General features: G+C 43.2%; 2 protein-coding genes across 4 annotated transcripts; one reads left to right on the top strand and one right to left on the bottom strand.

The window, feature by feature from the left end:
• Nucleotides 1-9,745: 9,745 nt before the first annotated feature.
• ntmt1 (N-terminal Xaa-Pro-Lys N-methyltransferase 1) lies at nucleotides 9,746-14,131 on the top strand. Of its 2 annotated transcripts, XM_024146480.2 has the most exons (5): nucleotides 9,756-9,873; nucleotides 11,702-11,842; nucleotides 12,372-12,535; nucleotides 12,776-13,028; nucleotides 13,266-14,131. In XM_024146480.2, the coding sequence occupies exons 2-5, from the start codon at nucleotides 11,758-11,760 to the stop codon at nucleotides 13,520-13,522; spliced, it is 759 nt and encodes a 252-aa protein (XP_024002248.1). In that variant the 5' UTR covers nucleotides 9,756-9,873; nucleotides 11,702-11,757; the 3' UTR covers nucleotides 13,523-14,131. The 2 variants fall into 2 exon arrangements, with proteins under 2 accessions (XP_024002250.1, XP_024002248.1); XM_024146482.2 differs by lacking the exon at nucleotides 11,702-11,842 and having other exon boundaries at nucleotides 9,746-9,873.
• Nucleotides 14,132-14,377: 246 nt separating this feature from the next.
• Nucleotides 14,378-25,452, bottom strand: ndor1 (NADPH dependent diflavin oxidoreductase 1). Of its 2 annotated transcripts, none has more exons than XM_024146478.2 (15): nucleotides 25,362-25,452; nucleotides 23,486-23,625; nucleotides 22,610-22,687; nucleotides 22,334-22,431; nucleotides 21,903-22,001; nucleotides 21,602-21,703; nucleotides 21,285-21,488; nucleotides 20,964-21,091; nucleotides 20,604-20,821; nucleotides 20,282-20,389; nucleotides 19,941-20,055; nucleotides 19,575-19,721; nucleotides 15,387-15,505; nucleotides 15,225-15,319; nucleotides 14,378-15,010 (listed from the first exon to the last, which is right to left on the bottom strand). In XM_024146478.2, the coding sequence occupies exons 2-15, from the start codon at nucleotides 23,618-23,620 to the stop codon at nucleotides 14,866-14,868; spliced, it is 1,791 nt and encodes a 596-aa protein (XP_024002246.1). In that variant the 5' UTR covers nucleotides 23,621-23,625; nucleotides 25,362-25,452; the 3' UTR covers nucleotides 14,378-14,865. The 2 variants fall into 2 exon arrangements, with proteins under 2 accessions (XP_024002246.1, XP_070298748.1); XM_070442647.1 differs by lacking the exon at nucleotides 25,362-25,452 and adding an exon at nucleotides 24,207-24,287.
• Between the last annotated feature and the right edge of the window lie 72 nt (nucleotides 25,453-25,524).

The raw sequence follows: 25,524 nt of genomic DNA, 5'->3' as shown, positions 1-25,524 counted from the left end.
ATCTTGCATCATTAAAGGAGCAACACCTCCCCTCTGCATCATAGAGGAGCAACACACTCCCCCTCTAGCGTCTTAAGAGACGAACACACCTCCCCTCAGATCATAAGAGGACGACACCTCCCCCTCTCCATCAAGGGAGGCAACACACTCCCCCTCTAGCGTCTAAAAGAGACGAAACCACCTCCCCCTCAGCTCATAAGGGACGAAACACACTCCCCCTCTAGCTCATAAGAGAAGAACACAATCTCCCCCTCTAGCGTCATAAGAGGACGAACACACTCCCCTCTAGCGTCATAAGCGAGAGCGAACACACTCCCCCTCTAGCGTCATAAGGAGCGAACACACTCCCCCTCTAGCTCATAAGGGAGCGAACACACTCCCCCTCTAGCTCAATAAGAGGAGCGAACACACTCCCCTCTAGCGTCATAAGAGGAGCAACAACTCCCCCTCTAGCTCATAAGAGAGCAACACACCCCCCTCTAGCGTCATAAGAGAGGCGACACACTCCCTCTTAGCGTCATAAGGGAGCGACACACTCCCCCTCTAGCGTCATAAGAGGAGCAAACACTCCCCCTCTAGCGTCATAAGAGGAGCGAACACACCCCCTCTAGCGTCATAAGAGGAGCGAACACACTCCCCCTCTAGCGTCATAAGACGACAACACACTCCCCTCTAGCGTCATAAGAGGAGCGAACACACTCCCCCTCTAGCGTCATAAGAAGCGAACACACTCCCCCTCTAGCGTCATAAGAGAGCGAACACACTCCCCCTCTCAGCGTCATAAGAGAGCAACACACTCCCCTCTAGCGTCATAAGAGGAGCGAACACACTCCCCTCTAGCGTCATAAGAGGAGCGAACACACTCCCCCTCTACGTCATAAGGGAGCGAACACACTCCCCTCTCGCGTCATAAGAGGAGCGAACACACTCCCCCTCTAGCGTCATAAGAGGAGCGAACACACTCCCCTCTAGCGTCATAAGAGCGAACACACTCCCCCTCTAGCGTCATAAGAGAGCGAACACACTCCCCTCTCGCTCATAAGAGGAGCGAACACACTCCCCTCTAGCGTCATAAGGGAGCGAACACACTCCCCCTCTAGCGTCATAAGAGGAGCGAACACACTCCCCCTCTAGCGTCATAAGAGACGAACACAACTCCCCCTCTCCTCATAAGAGAGCGAACACACTCCCCTCTAGCGTCATAAGAGGAGCGAACACACTCCCCTCTAACGTCAAAGAGAGCGAACACACTCCCCTAACTCATAAGAGGAGCGAACACACTCCCCTCTCGTCATAAGAGGAGCGAACACACTCCCCTCTAGCGTCATAAGAGGAGCGAACACACTCCCCCTCTAGCGTTATAGAGGAGCGAACACACTCCCCCCTCTAGCGTCATAAGAGGAGCGAACACACTCCCCCTCTAGCGTCATAAGGAGCGAACACACCCCCTCTAGCGTCATAAGAGGAGCGAACACACTCCCCTCTAGCGTCATAAGAGGAGCGAACACACTCCCCCTCTAGCGTCATAAGGGGAGCAACACATCCCCCTCTAGCGTCATAAGAGAGGAGCGAACAACACTCCCCCTCTCGCATCATAAGGAGGAGCGAACACACTCCCCCTCTAGCGTCATAAGAGGAGCGAACACACTCCCCCTCTAGCGTCATAAAGGACGAACACACTCCCCTCTAGCGTCATAAAGGACGAACACACTCCCCTCTCGCTCATAAGAGAGCGAACACACTCCCCCTCTAGCGTCATAAGAGGAGCGAACACACTCCCCCTCTAGCGTCATAAGAGGAGCGAACACACTCCCCCTCTAGCGTCATAAGAGGAGCGAACACACTCCCCCCTCGTCATAAGAGGAGCGAAACAACACCCCCGTCTAGCGTCATAAGCGGAGCGAACACACTCCCCCCTCTATCGTAAGAGGAGCGAACACACTCCCCCTAGCGTCATAAGAGCGAGAACACACTCCCCCTCCGCATCATAAGGAGCGAACACACTCCCCCTCTAGCTCATAAGAGGACGAACACACTCCCCCTCTGCGCATCATAAGCTGACGAACACACGTAGGAGCACACACACATGTAGTAGCACACACGTAGGCGCACACACACACGTAGGAGCACACACACGTAGGAGCACACACACACGTAACAAGAGGACAGTTGGGTGATTGTAAACATGAGTTCCCCCATTGAACCAATCATTGCTTTAACTAGAAATAGTTAAATAAAGGTTAAATAAAAAATACAATAAAAAATGTTTATGTTTACATTTTTATTATTTAGCCTTTATTTAACTAGGCAAGTCAGTTAAGAACAAATTCTTATTTACAATGACGGCCTACACCGGCCAAACCCTAACGGCGCTGGGCCAATTGTGCGCCGCCCTATGGGACTCCCAATCATGGCCGGTTGTGATACAGCCTGGAATCGAACCAGGGTCTGTAGTGACACCTGATACCGCTGCACCACTCGGGAGCCCATGTTGCAGGTAACTGGCCTCCATTTGCATATTACACTGTCTTCAGGGTAGGCCTTGTTCCACGGCAGCATTCTAATACGACTTTCCAATGTAAAGCATGGCATTGTGAAGCTAGTCAAAAGTTGGAAACTAGGTAATAAGCAATCATGGAATTGCTTATGACAGAGTGATATTTCCATCGTACATCAATGATAAAGACAAACTGTAGAAAAAATGCAGGCACAACTCCCATTCACATTCACATCCAATTGAATCCTAATATGCATAGTGTCCACTCCCCAGCAGTAGCTTATTATCATTCATATGCTATGATATCAGCAAATGTATACATAGCCTATGACATACAGTCCCTTCAGAAAGCATTCATACTGCTTGACGTATTCCACATTTTGTTGTGTTACAGCCTGAATTCAAAATGGATTAGATAGATTTTTTCAGCTATCGACATACAATACCCGATGATGACAAACTGAAAATAGTTTTTAGAAATTTCTGCAAATGTATTGAAAATTATATTCATAAATATCTAGTTTATGGAAGTATTCACAACCCCTGAGACAATACATGTTAGACTCACCATTGGCAGCAATAACAGCTGTGAATCTTTATGAGTACGTCTCTGAGATCTTAGTACATTATAATTAAAAAAAATATTCAAACTCTGTCAAGTTGGTTGTTGATTATTGCTAGACAGCCATTTTCAAGTCTTGCCATAGATTTTCAAGCTGATTTAAGTCAAAACTGTAACTAGGTCATTCAGGAATATTCAATGTTGTCTTGGTAAGCAACTCCAGTGTATATTTGGCCTTGTGTTTTAGGTTATTGTCCTGCTGAAAGGTATATGAAAGGTGAATTTGTCTCCCAGTGTCTGTTGGAAAGCAGACTGAACCACATTTTCTTCTAGGATTTAGCCTGTGCTTAGCTCTATTCCATTTCTTTATATCCTAAAAAACTCCCTAGTCCTTGCCGATGACAAGGATACCCATAACATGATGCAGCCACCACCCTGCTTGGAAATATGAAGAGTGGTACTCAGTGATGTGTTGTGTTGGATTTGCCCTAAACATAACGCTTTGTATTCAAGTTAATTTCTTTCCCATATTTTTTGCAGTATTACTTTAGTGCCTTGTTGCAAACAGGATGCATGTTTTGGAATATTTTTATTCTGTACAGACTTCCGTCTTTTCACTCTGTCATTTAGGTTAGTATTGTGGAGTAACTACAATGTTATTGATCCATCCTCAGTTTTCTCTTGTCATTGTTATTAATCTCTGTAACTGTTTTAAAATCACAATTTCGTTCCTCTCCAGCATCTGAGTTAGGAAGGACGCCTGTATCTTTGTAGTGACTGGGTGTATTGATACACCATCCAAAGTGTAATTGATAACTGCACCATGCTCAAAGGGATATTCACTGTCTGTTAAAAAAAAAAATATCCACCAATAGGTGCCCTTCTTTGCGAGGCATTGGAAAACCTCCCTGGTCTTTGTGGTTGAATCTGTGTTTGAAATTCACTGCTCGACTGAGGGACCTTACATTTAATTGTATGTGTGGTGTACAGAGATGAGGTAGTCATAAAAAAATCCTGTTAAACACTATTATTGCACACAGAGGGAGTCCATGCAACTTATTATGTGACTTGTTAAGCAWATTTTGACTCCTGAACTTATTTAGGCTTGCCATAACAAAGGGGTTGAATGGTTAAGACCTTTAAGTTTTATATTTTTTATTAATTTGTACAAATTCCACTTTGACATTATGGGGTATTGTGTGTAGACCAAAATATAAATTTAACCAATTTTAAATTCAGGCTGTAACACAATAAAATGTGGAAAAAGTCAAGGGGTATGAATACTTTCTGAAGGCTCTGTATGACAGATACACGTTTTACTTTTTTTATGAGGAAGGCCATCCTACTCTTCCTTCCTGGATGAGCCTCCTCTGTTGTGTGGTAGACTTTTAGCCTTTCTAGTGTATGCCCCTTACACATCGTAGATAAATAAGCTGTATAGTGGTCCGAATGACTATCCATGTCCTTTTAAAGTCCTCCAGGTAGAAACGTCAACAATGCAACCAAAGTGGTGCCTAAATGAGCATTTAAATTTGGTCCAAAAGGGATTTAGCCATGTCTAGCCAACATGGAAAATGTGTAATATCTCACAGTTATGGTGGTTATGACTAAAACTTCTGAAAGTTAGAAAATCACTTAGGAGCGCAGTGCTACGTTTCAGTGCCCTCACCTGGCCTATTTGCCAAAGTGCAATTCTCCTCACATTGATTTGATAAGCATTTGTTGTTCCCCCACCGGTGACTTTTTCACTACAATGACCTTACAGCAATCTAGGGGTAGAACATAAGCACTTTCATTACCGAGAATAATAGATAGTACTAATATACACTCCTAAGTTTCAATGAACCACGGACAACTACTAATGATGTTGACCTTTGCCCTCTGATGGCTATTGTGGGTGGATTGAAAATCTTGTAAAAATGTGAAGGTTGAAAACTGAAAGTGATCGCCTCACAACTTCTTTTAATTGGGTGTTCGTAGACTTTTTCATTTTTCAGTGGGACAAGAGGGGAATGTTTAATGTAGCCTACCAAAAGCATGCAAATCGATACATTTAGGAAATAGGTTTTGGAGTCTTAAAACCTATTTGACACATGTAAGCATAGGTCTATATTCAATAGGCTACAGACACTAAAGTGACTTTTAGATGTACACAATAAATGGTTCAGTTCTTCTTTTTCAGTGGGAGAAGACAGTTTTACTAGTTTACAATCAGTGGAGGCTGGTGGGATGAGTTATAGGAGGAAGGGCTAATCGTAATGGTTGGAATGGAATAGTGGAACGGAGTCAAACATGTGGTTTCCATATGTTTGATGTGGTTGATACCGTTCCATTAACTCCATTCCAGCCAGTACAATGAGCCCGTCCTCCTATAGCTCCTCCCACAAGCCTCCAATGTTTGAAATGTCCCAAATTCAACATTCAGTGCACTAACTGTAGATTAAGCTCTAGTAGACACCAGGGATGCATTGACCGAGAATACCAACTGCATGAAGCACAACATTGCCATCTAGCGGTAGCCTGGAAGAAAGCAGATAGGTTGTTATTATCTATTAAAGATATAAGCCTGTATTATTCTCTGATCTACTTTATGTCATTTTCTTTTATCAAAAGTTCCATCCATATCCCTCTTTTTTTTAATTTAATTTTTACAATTCACCCTCTTCCTTGTCACAAAGTCAAATGTGTCACAATCACATAGACTCTTTCAAGCTAACTCCAGCCTGGACAGTGCTGTTTTTTAAAAAGAGCTATGGTAGAATCTCAATGAGGTCTTCACTGCGGCATCAGCTAGTGAATTGATGCAGATTCCTATACATTTCATTTAATTTATATTATCTCTTCACATAGAACATACAGGCATCCTTGTGTGATGATACTGAACTAAGAATTCTGATACTGAATGGAATTGCATTTGGTTTTATTATTTCGAAATGCCACAAAATGAAGAAAAGATATTCCACATCAAGCTCTCAATTGAAAGAGGTGCAGCAACATTTCTGTGTAGCTCATTTCAGTTCATGTGTGTCAGGTGTTGCTAGAAGCAGTCCCCTCCACAGTAACAGTAACACAGCATAACCCTTCAGAGGGACCAATCACATTTAGGGCTGGTCGGTGGTTGGGACATCATCGTCTGATAGACCTAGGCCTGTATTCATAAAGCGTCTCAGAATAGGAGTGCTGACCTAGGATAAGGTCCCTGCTGTCCATATAATCTTATTAATTATAATCTAAAATGCTAAACTGATCCTAGACCAGCACTCCTACTCCGAGGCACTTCATGAAAACGGTCCCAGGTAATGCAGACCTCTTGGAGTAGCAGCTAGGGTGTTGGACTTTGACCGACAGACATCAGTAAGATTTATGAATTTAGCCCAGCTACAAGACATAAACAATGGACTAGAACAGACTTAGATACTGGATTATGATAGGATAAGACAGTCGTACTAAACTCTAAGGCATTCATAAGTTATATTCTTCAAGAATCAAATTACCGTTGAACAGCAGAAAATATTGTAGATTTTGGATTTAACCGGTTTAAATCGTCTTCTTGGAGTTACCGAAATGCCTTCAGAGAACATTTAGATGACAGTCCCACAACATTGTACAATAAATTACACCTAGGAAGACCACAGTTATGTTCTGCAACCACAATGTTGGCAAAACATTTCTAAAATATTCATATCTCAGTATTAGGTCATGGCCTTATTACAACATTAAGAGAACGTTATTGTTGGGTTGCCATACTAACCTGGGCTGTATTCAGAGTTGAAATATTGAGAATGTTGCAGAAAGCACTGTAATAGATCTGACACAATGTCAGTCAATCCTATCTGTTCATATGCATTTCTTTTTGAACATTCTGTAACGTTTCACCCTCCCGAACAGGCCCTTTATTGGCAGACAGACTTCTTTGCCATTAAGTTTGATTGGCTCCGAGTTTTCCTGCTTCCCTCTAATTGAACGTCTTCCAGATCTCAAGCAACGAGACTGTAGATCTGTCAAAGCTCAGTGTAATGAGATTTTTATATGGAGGAGACACAAATAAGTGTCACCTATATTGATGAGGCCTCTGCACTTCACACGTATTTCACACTGCATTGATAGTCACGTAAACCATAAGGCAGCACTTTGGTTTATATTTCAGATATACTTCTCGTGTATTATATGGGAGTCTAGTATATTTCTCATGTAAATTTGGCTCTGTGATATTGGTAATACCCTTGGGTTGGAATTTATTTTGCCTGTTGTAATATTTAAATACAGTCTGAGCCCAAAATTCATCTAACTACGGAGTATACTACAGACAAATAATGGATTTGAAATGAGTGTGCAACTAGAAATACTGTGATTTATACCTAATTATTGTTGATTTATTTATCAACAAAACAAAATACTTCAATTTTGGATTCCAATCCTCAAATCGAGGGTTGAGTGAGTCACAATGGGGCATATGACACTTGGGGAAAAATTTGTATTCTGTAGTAATAGAAAGCTCTTGATGAGATCTACCCAATAGCAACAAATCTACCATAACATCAATCACATGAACTCAGCAAGGTGTGGGACAGGGGCTTAGTAGTCTTGGCATGTTGGTATGCATCCGCCATGTGAAGTGACGGCGTCGTATGTAAGTGTTTCCCGTGTAAGCGAGTGTGCGAGTGTGCGTTTGTAAGCATGTACAGTATGTAGATGATGGCCCGGCAAGGCTGTGACCTTGTGCTTATGTGGATGGTGGGGGGATGAGGCGAAGGTCCGGATGTGATTAGGATGATGAGTGTCGCCGACTGACCTCAACCCCTAGTGAGCACCAGCTTACCCATCAGCTACCCCCTACCCAACCCCCTTCTCTCCATCTGCCACCTCCCAAACCCACTACCAGCATTCTAAAGATGGTGACCTTGGAGAAGTTCCTTGTAAAGTACTCTTTCTCAATTCATCTTTCCTCGATTCCTTGCATCATCTCTCTTCACCTCCTTTTCAAAAAGCATAGAAAGAGAGGTGGGACCTTGGACCTTCTCTTCCAGTACTGTTGAGAAGGAGGCAAGGACAGGAAGGGATCGCGGAATCTCACATTGAGATTGATTTGTCAGCATGTTGATCTGCCCAGACCTAAATCATCGTCACACAACTTCAATAAGTCACATAATTTCTATTTAATTCAGGACGTACAGTGCAGAAATATACTAGCAACCACCTATAAAATGACGTGGAAGATGCAAACAATCAAGTCGAAGACAGACACCGCGAGACAACAGGAGACACAGAAGGACACAAGAAAGGACAATTATTTGAAGAGGATGTCTGTCGAGAGAGCAGACGGAGAGAAAAGCGTGGAGAGAGGAAGGTAGGGAAGGGATTCTCAGGCTGGCGTTGCTGACTAAGGACTATCTGATAAAAGTGTTGATTTCCTCTCCATTTCCCTGCTGCTGCTTTGTAATTCTAATGAGCAGGGAGAGTGTCAGGCAGAGACAGAGAGAGCAGATCAGATTAGATATCGACTGACTTGGGGCTGTCCAACTTCCTGACAGGCAAGCGTTGCACTGAGTCATCAGTGAGCACCGCCAACAGCTGGTGAGGAGGACAGAGAGAGAGACGCAGAGACAGAGAGAAGCAGAAAGAGAGATAGATGGATAGATGAATAGATGTACGACAGACCATGTATACACCCTGCACACCCATTGACAAACAAACAAAACAAAAGCAAAGTCTCCTTCTCATGCTTTGTTGATTTCAAAAAAGTTTTGACTCAATTTGGCATGACGGTCTGCTATAGAAATTTATGGAAAGCGTGTTGGGGGGAAAACATATGACATTACAAAATCAATGTTCACAAACAACAAGTGTGCAGTTAAAATTGGCAATAAACACACAGATGTCATGCCAATAAAGCCCCTTTGAATTGAAATTCAATTGAGAGAGGCAGGGTGAGAGACCGAGAGAGTGAGGAGAGTGAGAGACCAAGACAGGGAAATTCAGAGAGAGAAAGGGATAGAAAGAGAGAGAAAGCGAGAGATAATTTCTGATTGTTTATTTCACTTGCTTGAGCAATGTAAACATTTCCCATGCCAATAAAGCCCTTTGAATTGAATTGAGAGGCAGAGAAAGAAAGCAAGCGAGAGAGAGAGAGAGARARARARMRMRWGWGAGAGAGAGAGAAAGAAAGAAAGCGAGAGAGAGAGAGAGAGAGAGAAAGAGCAAGAGCAAGATAAAGAGAGCAAGAGAGAAAGCGAGAGAGAGAAACCAAGAGAGAGAAAGAGGGGGGGGGGGCTGATTTAAAGTGGAGAGAGGTGGTGGAGAGCATAGACAACAGAGAAATGGACCAGAGGGAATGGGTGGAGAAAAGGGTGAGAATAGTGGGAGACAGAAAGAGAAAGAGGGAGGTGGAATAGAAGCAGAAGTAAACAGTTATAGTAGAAAGAAGATATGGAGGCAATGACTGATAGAGGGAGAGATGACCATAAGAGAGGGTGATGGAGGGACTAGGGAGAGAAGGGTAAGGAGAGACAGGCCAGACAAACCCAGCTTCTACACGACACAACCAAATTCTCATGAATTATGATGTCTGCTGATGCACACACATACTGTAGCCCAACACATAGTCTACCTGTAATTCCGCGATAAACCACTGGGTGGAGACAGTGAACTATCTCATGCCACAAGCGCAAGCCAAATAAGGAAATTACGTGGACTGCAAGGCGTTTGGCAGTGTGGTGTACAGGGATGCTTTCGGCAAGCAGAAAAAAGCACGTTGACACTTGATTTGTGACATGATCGAGGTGTTTGGTGATTTAGGACTAAGACTTCCGTGAAGGTAAATTGCCGCATCCCAGTTTGTAAAGATTAGCTTTGATTGGGGTCAGATGTTGGGCGCATTCAACTTTACAGCCTTGTCAACTCACTGATTCAACATGCTACCTACCGGTAGCTAGCTAAAGCTACTACGTGCTAGCTACTTTATCATTGATGGCTAAGTCAGTGGTTATCAGTCCTCGACAACTGTCTGCTTCCAAAAATAGATCCTTAAAGTAAAGTGCCTTGCTGTCATAACCACTTTGCTTGCTAACCTCCCAAATAGCTAAACTAGAAAACTATTGGCATTGCACTTCAACAAACAAGCTTGCTTCCAGCTAGCTAACGTAGCAGTTTAAACGTGCACATTTGTTACTAGTTAGATTTGTTTTCAACCCAGTAAGCTTTCTTCAATATTGGTGCATGTCACTAGTCGTGTCTGCCTTGTATATTTTGTTAAGGTTGGCTTGATCATAGACCCTGATCTGCGGAGGTTCGCCAACCCAGCTAGACCAGCGAGCTACACTACTTGGCAAAAAGTATGTGGACACCCCTTCAAATGAGTGGATATATCAGACACACCCGTTGCTAAAGGGTGTATAAAATCGAGCACACCACCATGGAATCTCCATAGACAAACATTGGCAGTAGAATGGCCCGACTTTCAACATGGCACTGTCATAGAATGCCACCTTTCCAACAAGTCAGTTTGTCAAAATCCTGCCCTACTAGAGATGCCTGGTCAACTGTAAGTGCTGTTATTGTGAAGTGAAAACGTCTAGAACAGGGCTGCCCAACCCTCTTCCTGGAGAGCTACAGTCCTGTGGGTTTTCAGTCCAACCCTAATTTAACACACCTGATTCTACTAATTAGCTGCTCAACAAGACCTTAACTAACTGAATCAGGTGTGTTAAATTAGGGTTGGACTGAAAACCTACAGGACAGTAGATCTCTAGGAAGAGGGTTGGGTGGTCATGGTCTAGCACAATAACTGTTTGTCAGAATCTGGGTTTCTATGGCCGAGCAGCCTCACACAAGCCTAAGATCACTATGCACAATGTCAAGCTCGCTGCCATTGGACTCTGAAGCAGTGGAAATGTGGTCTCTGGAGTGATGAATCACGCTTCACCATCTGGCAGTCCGACGGATGAATCTGTGTTTGGCCAATGCCAGGAGAATGCTACCTGCCATAATGCATAGTGCCAACTGTAAAGCTTGGTGGAGGAGGAATGATGTTTTTCATGGTTTGGGCTAGGCCCCTTTGTTCCAGTGAAGGGAATTCTTAACCCTACAGCATACTATGACATTCTAGACTATTCTGTGCTTCCAACTTTGTGGAAACAGTTTGGGGAAGGTCCTTTCCAGTTTCAGCACGACAATGATTTGTGCACAAAGAACTGACCTCAACTCCATCAAACACCTTTGGGATGAATTGGAATGCTGACTGCAAGCCAGGCCTAATTGCCCAACATCAGTGCCCGACCTCACTAATGCTGTTGTGCCTGAATGGAAGTCCCCGCAGCAATGTTCCAACATCTAGTGGAAAGCCTTCCCAGAAGAGTGGAGGCTGTTATAGCAGCAAAGGGGGGACCAACTCCATATTAATGCACATGATTTTGTAATGAGATGTTTGATGAGCAGCTGTCCACATACTTTTGGCTATGTAGTGTACTTGGGTTCATTCACTGCCATGCCCCACATTGACCCTGGTCACAAGATGAGCGCTGACAGCTGAACTGGGGCCAAGTAGGGCCACATTTGGCTACTCTGTGTGTGTGACAGGTGAGGATAAATGCAGACCTCTCACGTCATCACTAGGACTTGGGAGTAAGGTTAAACGTGTCTCCTAGGGTTTCCCGGGGACACATGCTGGAGAGAATACAAGAGGTCAGCTAATCATACCATCATGAATAACATCAAGTCGGCGTCTCGGAGAGGAGTGAAGAAGCCTGGGAGGGGAGTAGGCAGTACTTCAACCAACGTAACACAAGGTGCAGGGGCCTACTAAGGCAAAAAATCTGATGGTCAGGTAGCCAGAAACTTACTACCTACCTAAGTTAGCTAGAAGTCAACCTAGATGTGGTATGTTCCCTGCATTGCTCGCAATAAGGAGAAATAACTAAATAACCTTCTCCAAAGTCGTGGGTCAGACCTACTAGTTGCTTTGTTATTCTTTCACTCTGTGTGACTAGCTTTAGTCATAATAATCAACTTTATAATGAACCAATAAGGCCCGAGGGGGTGTGGTATATGGCCTATATACCTCTGCTAAGGGTTGTTCTTATGCACGACGCATCATGGGAGTGCCTGGATACAGCCCTTAGCCGTGGTATATTGGCGAAACACCAGCGGTGCCTTATTGGTATTATAAACTGGTTACCAATGTAAAAATGTTTTTTTCATACCCGTGGTATACGGTCTGATATACCACGGCCTTCAGCATTCAGGGCTCGTACCACCCAGTTTATAATGATGCATAAGTGGGCAGTCCTACTTACCTCAGCACCTTGGGTTCTTCAGATAGGATGGGTGACGGTGTGCAGAATGAGACCGTTTTCTACTCCAAGGCTGAAAACTACTGGAGAGAAGTGGAGCCCACCGTGGATGGCATGCTAGGAGGCTACGGCAAGATCTCTAACATTGATATTGACGGCTCCAAGAAGTTCCTGCAGAAATTCCTTGGCGTAAGAAACCGTTTCCAAACTTCTCTGTAAAAACACTTAAAGCTCATCATGTTAGGCTATTTATTTGCATGCATACTTTGTTTGCACACATAATGAAACATAATGGGGGGGGGGACATGACTTAAAACGTTTCAGAAAAATAATGGGCCAAGTATAGAGCATTGGCGTACCTCTTATGCAGTTATCTGGTGCTGACATGTCAAGAAACCCACTCTAACCGCTCCCTCCTGGCACTAAAAGCAGGGTGAAGGGAAGACCGGCAATGGCTGCGCCCTGGACTGTGGCGCCGGAATAGGGCGCATCACCAAGCGACTGCTGCTGCCCCTCTTCAGCACTGTGGACTTGGTGGACGTGACTCAGGAGTTCCTGGACCAGGCTAAGGTCTACCTGGGCGACGAGAGCAAACGGGTGGAGAACTACTTCTGCCTCGGCCTGCAGGACTTTATCCCACAGGACAGACGCTACGACGTCATCTGGATCCAGTGGGTCATTGGTGAGTCCTCTCAATTCTAACATTTTTCGGAGTTAACTGACATACTGTCAGACAGCTCTAACTTGCTTAATTCTCAGTCTTAATCATTTATTTTGATTAGCTTTGTAATACAGTAGTTTCTGTATTTATTTTACGCAGGCATATTGCAATTCAGCTGCAAATGTGTACAACATTATGCAATAAAACCAAACTGTTAAGCTAGAGCTAGCCGCCCTTCCCTCTTTCCCCTCACCTCAGGCCACCTGACTGACGACCACCTGGTGGAGTTCCTGCGCCGTTGCCGCGGCGGCCTCCGCCCTGAGGGACTAATTGTCATCAAGGACAACGTGGCCTACGAGGGCGTGATCCCCGACGACGTCGACAGCAGCGTGTGTCGGGAACTGGCTCTGGTGAAGAGCCTGGTGACCCGGGCAGGCCTCACTATCGTCTGTGAAGAGCAACAGATGAACTTTCCTGACGAGATCTACCAGGTCCACCAGCTGGCCCTCCGATAGGGACAGAGATGTAGACGGATGGGAGTAGAGGTGTGGAGGATGGGTGCCAATGCCAAAATGCTGCTGCCCATGCTCAAGCCATGGGACCTTCATGACAAGCCTCCTGTCTACTGAAAGTTGGACAGTCCAGCTTAGTGTGTAGGCGTGTTTGGCTAATATATGACCCACTCTGTGTGAATACATCATCAGGTAGAGGTTTTATGAATCTTCAGTGTAATTTACTAAAGGATAATTGTGACTGATTCTGGGATCACCCTTAGGAATTATGGATGTACTGTATGGGGGCAGATCATGTAAGGCTCAGAAATGCAAATGCCACTGAGTCAATTATTTTAGTTGTGGTACTGTGGAGGACATGAGTTACAGCACTTGAGTTCCTATAGGACAGGGATGAGCAATTATTTTCAGGGTCATGTTCCATAGGGCACAGTTTTGCAATGGAAACTACACAAAAACGTATTTGGTCAAGTTCACGTACCTTATTGTAAATGACCCAGGTTCTCACTTTTGCCTAACTCACAATTCATTCATGACACTGAATGCTCAGAGTATCTGTTCACGCAAGTCAGAATTAAATATTGATTTGATAGAGCAACAAATCAGGAAGAGTTTCCCATCACTGCCATACGTCCCTCCACATACCCGTTTATGTAATTTACTCACTGTACCAAGAATACATAGATTGGGCTGTTTGTAAGATGTGGCAAATACTGATGAAATGTAAGTACTGTATATGTTTCCCATGAGCGTTTGAATGTCAAATTAAACAACTTTTCATGAAATCTGTCATTGTTTTGTGGTTTAGGTTACTGGTTGTGTGATCAATCTTTTGTCTAGTAGTTTCTACAACAAAGGTATGTTTTGATACCTTTATTTAAATCAAGATAGACAATGGTCAGATCAATGTATATATTGGTCCACTAAAGGGACCCTGTATTTGGGACAATTCAAATGTTAGGACCTTCAGTGTCTCAACTCAAACATTTTTTTTTGCACCTGATATTTATCAGCTGCAATATTACAGATAGTATGTACACGTCATTGTTTTTCATTAAATTCTTGGCAGTCAAAGTCATGTCAGACTTAGTCAAATGCACTTTGGAAACATTTAATAGCACTATGCAGTGCTGCTTGTAGTATATCTAGTAATATTTGACACTTATTTTCTAAGCCGGTACCTAAACCTTGGTACAGAAGTGGTATGGTGTTGATTTTGAATTCCTCTGCTGTGAAGTCACCACTGATTGTCAAATGAAAGCACTTGGAGCAGTATACTGCCCAAACAATATGTCAAACTGATAAAGCTTGCTGCGTTTGAATAGCACCACTCTGTAGCCATGTGATCAGGACCAGGTCTCGCTCTGGAATCGGCCTGCCCTCTCCATGGCGACCAGCATCTCGTCCGCCTCGGCAGAGGACACGCCCCCTTGGCTCTGAAAGCCCTCCTTCAGGGCGTCACACACTGCCGTCGGCATCTGTTTGGCGTTGCTGGATACGAATGATAGAAGATATGCATCAGTAAAGACCAATCTGGGGTTGTGTTCATTAGGGCACCATGCGCATTTTGATTGGGAAAACATTCTGCTCTGTATTTCATTCCATTTTGTGTCTACTGAACACGACCAGGGTAAGATGCCCACACATTTACCAAGCACCATTTTATCAATGTAGCACACATTTCAGCACGTTAAAGTATACTCACCCTGCGATGTAAAAGTAGCCTTTCTTATTGGCGATCAGATCCCACAGCAGCTCAGCTTGCTCCTGCACACGCTGTTGCACATAAATCTTGTCTTCCTACAGAAACATACCCATCCATTAGAGTGAAGTGTGTGTGTGTGTATGTGCAGCCTGGTCTACCTACCTGATCCCTGGAGAAAGCTGTGAAGAGTGTCAGCTGCCCTGCTTTCTCCATCTCCTCCCATTCTGAGCAGCAGTAGAAATCCTTAGACTGGGACCGGCAGCCAAAAAACAGCACATTGGCTGATATACAAGAGGAGAAACAGGATTAAATTTGCTAACCGGTATACAAACAGAAGGGAACAAGTATAGCAACAAGGTACAAATGTCTGTTTGTTACTAGGTAGAACATAAATTGACTGAGTCATACAGGAAATGATTGACGAGAGTGGGGAGAAAGCTATGACTAAAAATAATTGACAAGGCCATCGATGACATGACACCATTCACTCCTATGTGAAGAGTCAACAGCGCATTTGAAGCCCAGGAAGTCGGTTTTTAGCTTGCTAAGACTGCATCTCATGGAGACAACATGCGTAGTTTGAGCTACTCCAGGAAGTGACGTTGCAGGCTCAAGGTGCTGCCCCCTCGCATTGAGGATAAAAAATTAACTGAATGGAGCTAACCACAGACAAAATCCTAGAGGAAAACCTTGTTCAGTCTGCTTTCCACCAGACACTGGGAGATTAATCCACATTTCAGTGGTACAATAACCTATAACACAAGGGCAAATCTACACGAGTTGCTTACAAAGAAGACCGTGAATGTTCCTGAGTCACCGTTTTGACTTAAATCTATGGCAAGATCTGAAAATGGTTGTCAAGCAATGATCAACTTGAAAAAATTTGAAAATAATAAATGGGTAAATGTTACACAATCCATGTGTGGAAAGCTCTTAAGAGACTTTCCCAGAAATACTCACAGATGTAATTGCTGCCAAAGTGCTTCTACAAAGTATTGACTCTGGTGTGAATACTTATGCAAATTAGATATTTCTGTATTTCATTTAATACATTTGCAAAGAATCCTAAAATATATATTTTTACTTTGTCATTATGGGGTGTATTGTGTGTAGATGGGTAAGGGAAAAATATATATTTAATTAAAAAAAAAAATTCAGGCTTTAACAACAAAATGTGGAATAAGTCAAGGGGTATGAATACTTTCTGAAGGCACTGTAAATTATCCTTAACTTCTCTGTGCGATTTTTAAATAAAAAAATTGGTTTTAGGACACACTACCGTTCAAAAGTTTGGGGTCATTTCGAAATGTCCATGTTTTTGAAAGAAAAGCACATTTTTGGTCCATTAAAATAACATCAAATGTATCAGAAATACAGTGTAGACATTGTTAATGTTGAAAATGACTATTGTAGCTGGAAACGGCAGATTTTCTATGGAATATCTACATAGGCGTACAAAGGCCCATTATCAGCAACCATCACTCCTGTGTTCCAATGGCACGTTGTGTTAGCTAATCCAAGTTTATCATTTTAAAAAGGCTAATTGATCATTAGAAAACCCTTTTGAAAGTATTTTAGCACAGCTGAAATTAGCCTTTTAAAATGATAAACTTCGATTAGCTAACAATGTGCCATTGGAACACAGGAGTGATGGTTGCTGATAATGGGCCTCTGTACACCTATGTAGATATACCATTGTTAAAAAATCTGCCGTTTCCAGCTACAATTGTCATTTATAACATGAACAATGTCTACACTGTATTTCTGATCAATTTGATGTTATTTTAATGGACCAAAAGTGTTTTTCTTTAGAAAACATGGACATTTCTAAGTGACCACAAACTTTTGAACGGTAGTGTACATCTAGTGTATTAGAAGTAATTATTGATACCATGATTGTCTTCGAAATTTTATTTTTTATCTATACGAAGATTGGAAAAATGGCAATATTCGTGGCCATTCACTGTAATGGGGAATCCTGTTTTCTGCTAACAATGCCTGCAGTACCGCGGTCTGCCTTGAACTACCGTGGATTCAAATGTGTATTTTATTTTTATTTAACTATAAATTCTTATTTACAATGACGGCCTACAAAAGGCTAAATGCATCCTGCGGGGACGGGGGCTGGGATTAAAAATAATAATATAGGACAAAACATCACAAGAGAGACACCACAACACTACATAAAAGAGAAACCTAAAAACAACAACATAGCATGGTAGCAACACAACATGGCGCCAGCAGCACAAAACATGGTACAAACATTATGAAAGGCAAGAAGGTAGAGACAACAATACATCATGCGAAGCAGCCACGACTATCAGTAAGAGTGTCCATGATTGAATGAAAAGATAAACTGTCCAGTTTGAGTATTTTTTTTGCAGCTCGTTCCAGTCGCTGAGAGAGGGGGCAGTTCTTCTCCCCTGCTAAAAAGGATTGGTTCGGAATTGGGGCCATATTTAATTCAGTAAATGTACAGTGTTGTGTTAGAGGAGTAGTGTTAATTTCATTAACAATAACAAAAACATTTCGCCAACCACCTATTTTTCCTGACATACTAATGACCATATCGAGACGCCCTGAAAAAAACATAACCATTAAATAACTTAATTTAAATCGACAAATGTAACGAGAATGTAATGAGACGAGAATTCCACGTTGCCCAATGAACATGGATGAAAAGGTATTCTGCCTTTCCAGAAAAATAAAATACACATTTGAATCCATTCTGCCTTTGCAGAATACCGGTATAATGCAATCCTCTCAGTAACCATGTTTTTATAAGATTAAAGTCCTACGGTATAAAACAAATTCATTATGACAGCTGTGATGGAAGTTTCCGTACAATTTTATAAATGCCGAAAGATCATTTGTTCGTTAACAAGGTGCGATGTTTTTGTGTTGGTAAAATGTATTTTGCAAGAAATGGCGGTGGAAATGCCTTTAAGCAAAAATATTGAAATAATAACCATCATATCGAAGTAAACTTGGACTCACGAAATGTTGTATGGTCCTATCACTACGACTCATCGGGAAAACATGCACGTTATTAGGCTACACATTAAATAAATTAACTTTACAGGGTGGTAAAATTATACAGTGATCTTGATGCACCTTTCAAATAAATATATATTTTTAAGTCATTTAGCAGACGCTCTTATCCAGAGCGATTTACAGGGGCAATTAGGGTTAAGTGCCTTGCTCAAGGGCACAGACACATTTTTCCACCTAGTCAGCTCAGAGATTTAATCCAGTTTCCTTTCAGTTAGTGGCCAAACGCTCTTAACCGCTAGGTTATCTTCCGCCCTATATATCGAGGGTCTTATTCTGGTGACAAGATGATCGATGCTTGACTGCCGTTTGACAAATAAACATATTCTCGCTATTATCTATAATAATCTCATCATGTTGACTAGCCAACCCGAACTGTATCTGCAAACTGTTGGCTAGAGCGCAGATGCCAAAACCAGAGTAGACACATTTGCTATTTAACTCAACAGTTTTTTTTGTCACAAAACTATCGGTAGAGTTGAAAATGCGATGCAAATACATTTAACTTTAGATTTTTATTCGTTACATGAAAAAGTACATTTTGTGTGCACTACGTCTGTTTGGTGGAAACACCACCGGTGGTAAAATATGCATATTTTCGTTATGCATATTTTTTTAATATTCACATGAAACCTAGCTATTGACTTATTGAGCTGATCTGTCCGATCTCCCACACAACTCCCATGAGGTCACTTCAGTCACTCGTCAATCTTTTGACCTGATGCGAAGACAGCCAGGACACTCCATTGTAACAAACCTCAACTAGAAAAAATCTTTACTCTTTCATGTAGCCTATTACCACGTGCACTGTTATTCATCAGTATTTCCGTTCTCGTGGTCCACTACTGCGAGTGCAGTTGCTTTTTTCGATTGGAAATACTCATGCTATTTGCTGAATATTTGGCATACTGTAATACTTCTGGCATTGTTAGAAAGCTCAGATTCTCCCCTTTGTCACTTATGTACCCCATCACAAGGCTATGATGGGGAGCAAATCAGAGCTGTTGGCCTAAATTGTTTAACCTGTAGCCAAGGCTTTGTAACCTATATGGTAAATCATGGCTTGCATTGGTTACAATCTGCCACAATAGCTATGTGCCAGCTATATGAAGGGATAGTAGGCCTAGTTGGACAAGGCTATCTTAATGTGCACATCATGGAAGTTACCAGTAAAAATGTGACTAAAAGTAGACTGAAATCATCCAGAGTTTTAGTCGACTGATAATAACTAAAACTAAATCTAAAATAACACTACAGGAGTGGTGAGTGGAGGGTAAAACCAATCCAAGGGTAACTCACCAGTCTTGCCCTGGGCTATCCTCTCCTGCAAAGCAGACCTGAAAGGAGCCACTCCCGTTCCAGGCCCAACCATGATCACAGGGGAGTAGGGGTCCTTAGGGAACTTCATACTCCCCTTCTTTACCCACAAAGGCACATAAACGTCCCCTGCAAAGTGGAAGAGTCAACAAATTGACTGATATAGCTACTGTGTTAATACCATTTCTTCTAATTGATTTTGATATCAATTCAAATTCAATTTATAAGACTTTATTTACCCAAAATGTGCTAGGCAAAACACTGAACGTTCAGTAGCTACTAGCTACCTGCATACTACATTATAGTGCCACTAATGCTAAAACCATGTAGTAGACAGTGCTACCAGACCTTGTTTGGGGTCCAGTGAGGCTAGCCAGGAGGAACACAGGCCTTTGCGTGGCAGGTGCATCTTGGTTTTGTAGTGCACCACAGCTAGCAGTATCTGGATCCTGTTGGGATGTGTCTGTGTGGAGAGAAAACGTAATGGTCCAAGGGCCAGTGTAGGTGCAGGTTTTTGCTCCAGCCAAACCAATAACAGTTCATTCAACTAACAAAGTCTTGGTTGAAGACAATTAGTTGAATCCGGTGCATTAATGCTTTGGCTGGAATAAAAGCCTGCACCCACAGCAGCACTTGGGGAACATCATTGCCCAACCCTGACATGGGGCCTTTCAGTGTTGTAACCTCACCAGCAGGGAGGAGGCAATGGAGAAGGAGCGAGGCTGAATCTCAGGGAACAGGTCCAGTAGGTAGTCTACACTCAGCTCTGCTGTCGTGTGGGGGAAGTCGGTCAACACCTGAGGACCATGCGCACACACACACACGCACGCACACACGACCCAACACAGGGAATGGGAATCTGGACGCAGCCCTGTCGTATTGACCTTTGACCTGGCTCACCAAATCTATTGAACATAATATTGATTATTGTTGTAAGAAGTGGGATCAACTGAACTTCCATCCTGTGCCCCCAAGTGGCAGCATAATCACATCATTACAGGTCCCTCTAACCTCCAAGGCAGTGCGTCGCGGCCTGTTGCAGTAGGCATGCAGCTCGTCCTGGCCCTGGGCAGAGTTAAACTCAGACAACTTCTCCCGCTCCAGCTCATTGGTAGCAAAGGTGGCGAGGAGCTCGAAGAAGGAGCGACGAGGCACTGCCGCTATGTCCAGGAAGCTCTCCACCAGATGCCGAACCGTGCAAGGCTGGGCCAGGCGGGCTGGGACCGAACCTGGGGAGACAGTGGAGGGGGTAAAAGAGGGACACGGGTTATGTGGTTTAAGTATGGTGTATAGAAGTGGGAGCTTAGGTGGATGGATGTGACTGTATCTCACGTACACCGATACAGGCAGTCAAATGTGAGAAGCACAAACCTGTGTCGCAGTTTGTGGGGCTGAGGGTGAACTGGCGATCAGGGTCCAGTCTCAGGAGCTGACAGAACTGCTCCACGTCCTCAGGGGTGTTACAAGGTCTCATCATCACCACGTCCCCAGCAGTGAACCTGCCAATGACACACACACACTCCAGTCAACTAGTTAAACATTATCATCTAAAGTCTAATCCTTAGATGGTTTAACAACCTCAGAGCAAGATGGTTCACCATCACAAAATAAATTTTAGACAGTTACAATTCAAGAAATCGGTCAATAAACAGGGTAGCAATTTCTTAAGGCACAGTACATTAGAGCACTCACTCAATATCTGAGCCTGTGATGTCAAACTCAATGTGTCGAACATCCTGAAAGTGGGAGGCGTGCGTAACCCTTTTACTGGATACCACCCTGCCTGGAAATGTGTGTGTCTGAGAGGGCGAGATCGGCGGCTCTGGCACACTTAGCCTATCTGCCCTATTCTCAGTGACGTCATCCAGAAATCTGAAAACGTACCTCGGAGGGAGTCTGTAAAATGAACAACGGTAAGGGTACAGTTACAGTACATCATGGGAGCTAGGCATATTCAGACATAATATTAGACACATTGATTTGTCAACAGTCAAGTAAAGGAGAGTTACGGTTCATCCTCCCTGATAAGACTCTGGCCTGCAGGTGTTGGATATAGAGCTTGCGCCCTCTCCCAGAATGACATGAGCCAGGGGTCAATCACCCCATCTGCACTGTTGAACACAAAGGTTGAACAGTCCGAAAAGTCAACTAAAGTTAAGAGAATTAAGTAATATAATGTACTGACTTTACAGGTTACAATATTGACCTAACATGGCATTATGAAGACTACAGAGTATATAAAACCAATAGAGGAAAGACTTAACGGGCCAAAGACAGATCCCTGAGGAACCCCATGCAACGGTCTCTCACCCCAGGTCGTGCTGGTCATCTGCCAGTCCCACAGGCAGCAGCACACTAGCCCCCAGCTGCATAAGGCGCTTTTGAAGCTTCTTCGCCACAAAGTTGAACCTACAAGTGAAAATCTAATTGTATTATTCACAGCTAGGGTATGTTATTTTCCAGATAGTGCCTCATATAGGGTACAGGGTACCGTTTCCATTTAAGTTGAGTCAATGCGGGAAGTGACTTCACATAGAAGTCCACATAGAAAAACAATGAAGAAGTTTTGATTCATTCATCAATTTTCACGTCAACTCTCTTCCCGTCATTGACATGCGTGCCGTGATCCATGTTTGGGTTGGTCACTCACTACCATCGTAAATAGATTTCAATGGTGTGCATGTATAGACAAAGGGATTTCGAATGATTTATGTGGTTGAATTTTTGATGAAAGCCCTCACTTGGGATAGGAGGAATCACCCAAGCCCAGCACGGCACAGTCTAGGCGACACAGAGATCCAGCGGGCAGAGACTTCCTAAACACGAACCGCCAGAAATTCTGCAAAGGAAGTGAAGAAAAAATGATATGTAAAAACGCACGCATGACTAAGTCCAAGTCACTTTGGATGAAAGCGTCTGCTAAATGCCATATTTTATTAAGTGTAAATTGTGAGAGATGCATAGAGACACAGCAGCTTTTACCACAGACACACAGTTTGGGCACTATTATCTGATACCTTCATGTTGTCTGGTGGATCTCCTTGGCCAGTGGTGGAACACACAAATACAACCAGGGACTCAGAGATGAGGTTAGCCTGTTGAAGAAAGACAACCCTCAGATGCATGCCAAATACAACACCCTCTTTAATTGAGCTGAGATCTAACCTTGTCAACTGAACAAATCCTATTTCAAGCACATAGCTCAGCCTCAGAAATATCATAAGCTATACACTGAGAATAACAAACATTAGGAACACTTTCCTTATATTGAGTTGCACCCTCCCCTCTCCTCCCTCAGAACAGCCTAAATTTGTTGGACATGGACTCAACAAGGTGTCAAAAGCGTTCAACAGGGATTCTGGCCCATGTTGACTTCAATGCTTCCCACAGTTGTGTCACGTTGGCTGGATGTCCTTTGGGTAATAGACAATTCTTGATACACACGGGAAACTTTTGTGCATGAAAAACCCAGATTTGCAGTTCTTGACACAAACCGGCATGCCTGGCACCTACTACCATACCCCGTTCAAAGGCACTTAAATCTTTTGTCTTGCCCATTCACCCTCTGAATGGTACACATACACAATCCATGTCTCAATTGTCTCAAGGCTTAAAAATCCTTCTTTAACCCATCTCCTCCCCTTCATCTACACTGATTGAAATGAATTTAACAAGTGCAAGTGACATTAATAAGGGATCATAGCTTTCACCTGGATTCACCTGGTCAGTCTGTCATGGAAAGAGCTTGATGTTTTGTATACTCAGTGTATTCAGCTTTAACAAGGCAAGCGGATTCAATGGAGAACACTTGTTTTTCATAGTAGTGCTGTATGTTTTATTTATTTAAATGATTTATGCACTGTGTGGCTATCTTATCTCGCTTGCCAACTGACCACATTGTAACTGTCAAGAGCCTCCGCTTTGACTTGCATTCGCCTCCTTTGCGCCTGGCGTCCAATCCGCTCGGCCGTGTCCTGGGCAGTGCCCGTCTGGCTCCCATATAGAATCAACAGCTTTGGGGCTGACATTCTCACTGTGGATAAAGATGGGCAGTTAAATTATGATTCTTCCAATATAGAGGGCTGTACACACTAATCAGACATGTTGGACATACTGTAACAGCAGTATGTCAAGTGTGTCAAATCAAAGTTTATTTGTCACGTGCACTGAATACAACAGGTGTAGACCTTACAGTGAAATGCTTACTTACAGGCTCTAACCAATAGTACGAAAAAAAGGTATGTGTGTGTGTAGGTAAGCAAAGAAATAAAACAGTAAAAGTACATTTGAAAATAAGAGTAGCAAGGCTATATACAGACACCGGTTAGTCAGGCTTATTGAGGTAGTATGTACATGTAGGTATGGTTAAAGTGACTATGCATATATGATGAACAGAGAGTAGCAGTAGCGTAAAAGGAGGGGTTGGCGGGAGGTGGGACACAATGCAGATAGCCAATGTGCGGGAGCACTGGTTGGTCGGTCCAATTGAGGTAGTATGTACGTGGATGTATGGTTAAAGTGACTATGCATATAAGATAAACAGAGAGTAGCAGCAGCGTAAAAGAGGGGTTGGGGGGGCACACAATGCAAATAGTCCGGGTAACCATTGGTTACCTGTTCAGAAGTCTTATGGCTTGGGGGTAAAAACTGTTGAGAAGCCTTTTTGTTCTAGACTTGGCACTCCAGTACCGCTTGCCATGCGGTAGTAGAGAGAACAGTCTATGACTGGGGTGGCTAACTTAAAGAAGCATCCCATTGTTGGTCTACACAATGGACGCTTGATATGATATTGACATCCTTGAAAGTTAGTTAGCTGTCTTTAGTCTGTCTGGACTCTTTTGGCAATTTACTTAGGTATTGACAAATGCATATGTAAGTTGCACCGAAGGTTATCTGTTTACACAGCCTTAGTTACAATCGGACTCGGCGCATGGTTATCTGCAAAGTTAGTTACTGTTACAAAACTCAGCTGGAGTGTATCAGGACCACCATGTGATTACAGGTAAAGTATACAACACTACCTCTAGTGCCGTAACCCACCCTGCAGAGGGTGGGTATAATTTGTGTTACATTCCAACAGGAATCTGTTACAAAAACTTCGTAAATAACAAGGTTGCCAACAAACAACGCATACAAAGTTGTATAGCGGCAGAATAAGATACCGGGTAGGGAGTGGACTACTTCATTAAGTTTTTCACTCACCACGTTTATTCCAAAAATTGTCTGTCCTCACTCTGGTAGCCTATGGATAAACGTTAAGAATAAGCTACGTGGTGAGTTGATGCCTATTCGGCAGCTAGTTAGCTAGGTGAATTGATCAGGCTACTTTGTATGCGTTTTTTGTTGGCAACTTTGTACTTCACGAAGTTTTTGGAACAGATCACTGTTGGAACGTTCCACAAATTACCCCCTGCAGAGCTTTCTCCAGGTCAAGATTCATGACAATAAATGCCAACCTGCTACTGTAAACCCAATGCGAACAGGGTCGTAGGTCCGACAAAGGGCTGAAAGAGATAGCAGAATTATCCCACAGCTGCCATCAATTTCACCTGACTGTTAGTTTCATTTAGTTAGTTAGCTAACCTCTAGCTCTCGAGAATGGAGCCCAATGTGGTTTACAGTCTATTTGAATGGGCTAGCTAGCCTCTCGAGCAGTACCAGTGGCTAGTTAACTAACTAGTGGATACGTGACAGATCCCTCGTTCACGAAATACTTCCATAACATCCATAAAAGCCGGGTAACAGTCCTGCTCAGTTCAAGATGCTCACCTACGGTAGCTATAACAGATTATCCTAGGGGTCTTTGACAATCTCGAGAGTGAATCTAATAATACTGAAAAAGTCCCTTCTTCGACTAGGACTACACTCCCTCCAGCGCGTTGTTGTGTTTGCGCTTTACGACTGCAGAGCTTGAGTTTTGATTGGTTACTGG

This window comes from Salvelinus sp. IW2-2015, unplaced genomic scaffold (genome assembly GCF_002910315.2).
Source record: "Salvelinus sp. IW2-2015 unplaced genomic scaffold, ASM291031v2 Un_scaffold16393, whole genome shotgun sequence".
NCBI lineage: Eukaryota > Metazoa > Chordata > Actinopteri > Salmoniformes > Salmonidae > Salvelinus > Salvelinus sp. IW2-2015.
Note: the sequence above shows the minus strand (reverse complement) of the source record. Positions and strands in the feature narration are given on the sequence as shown.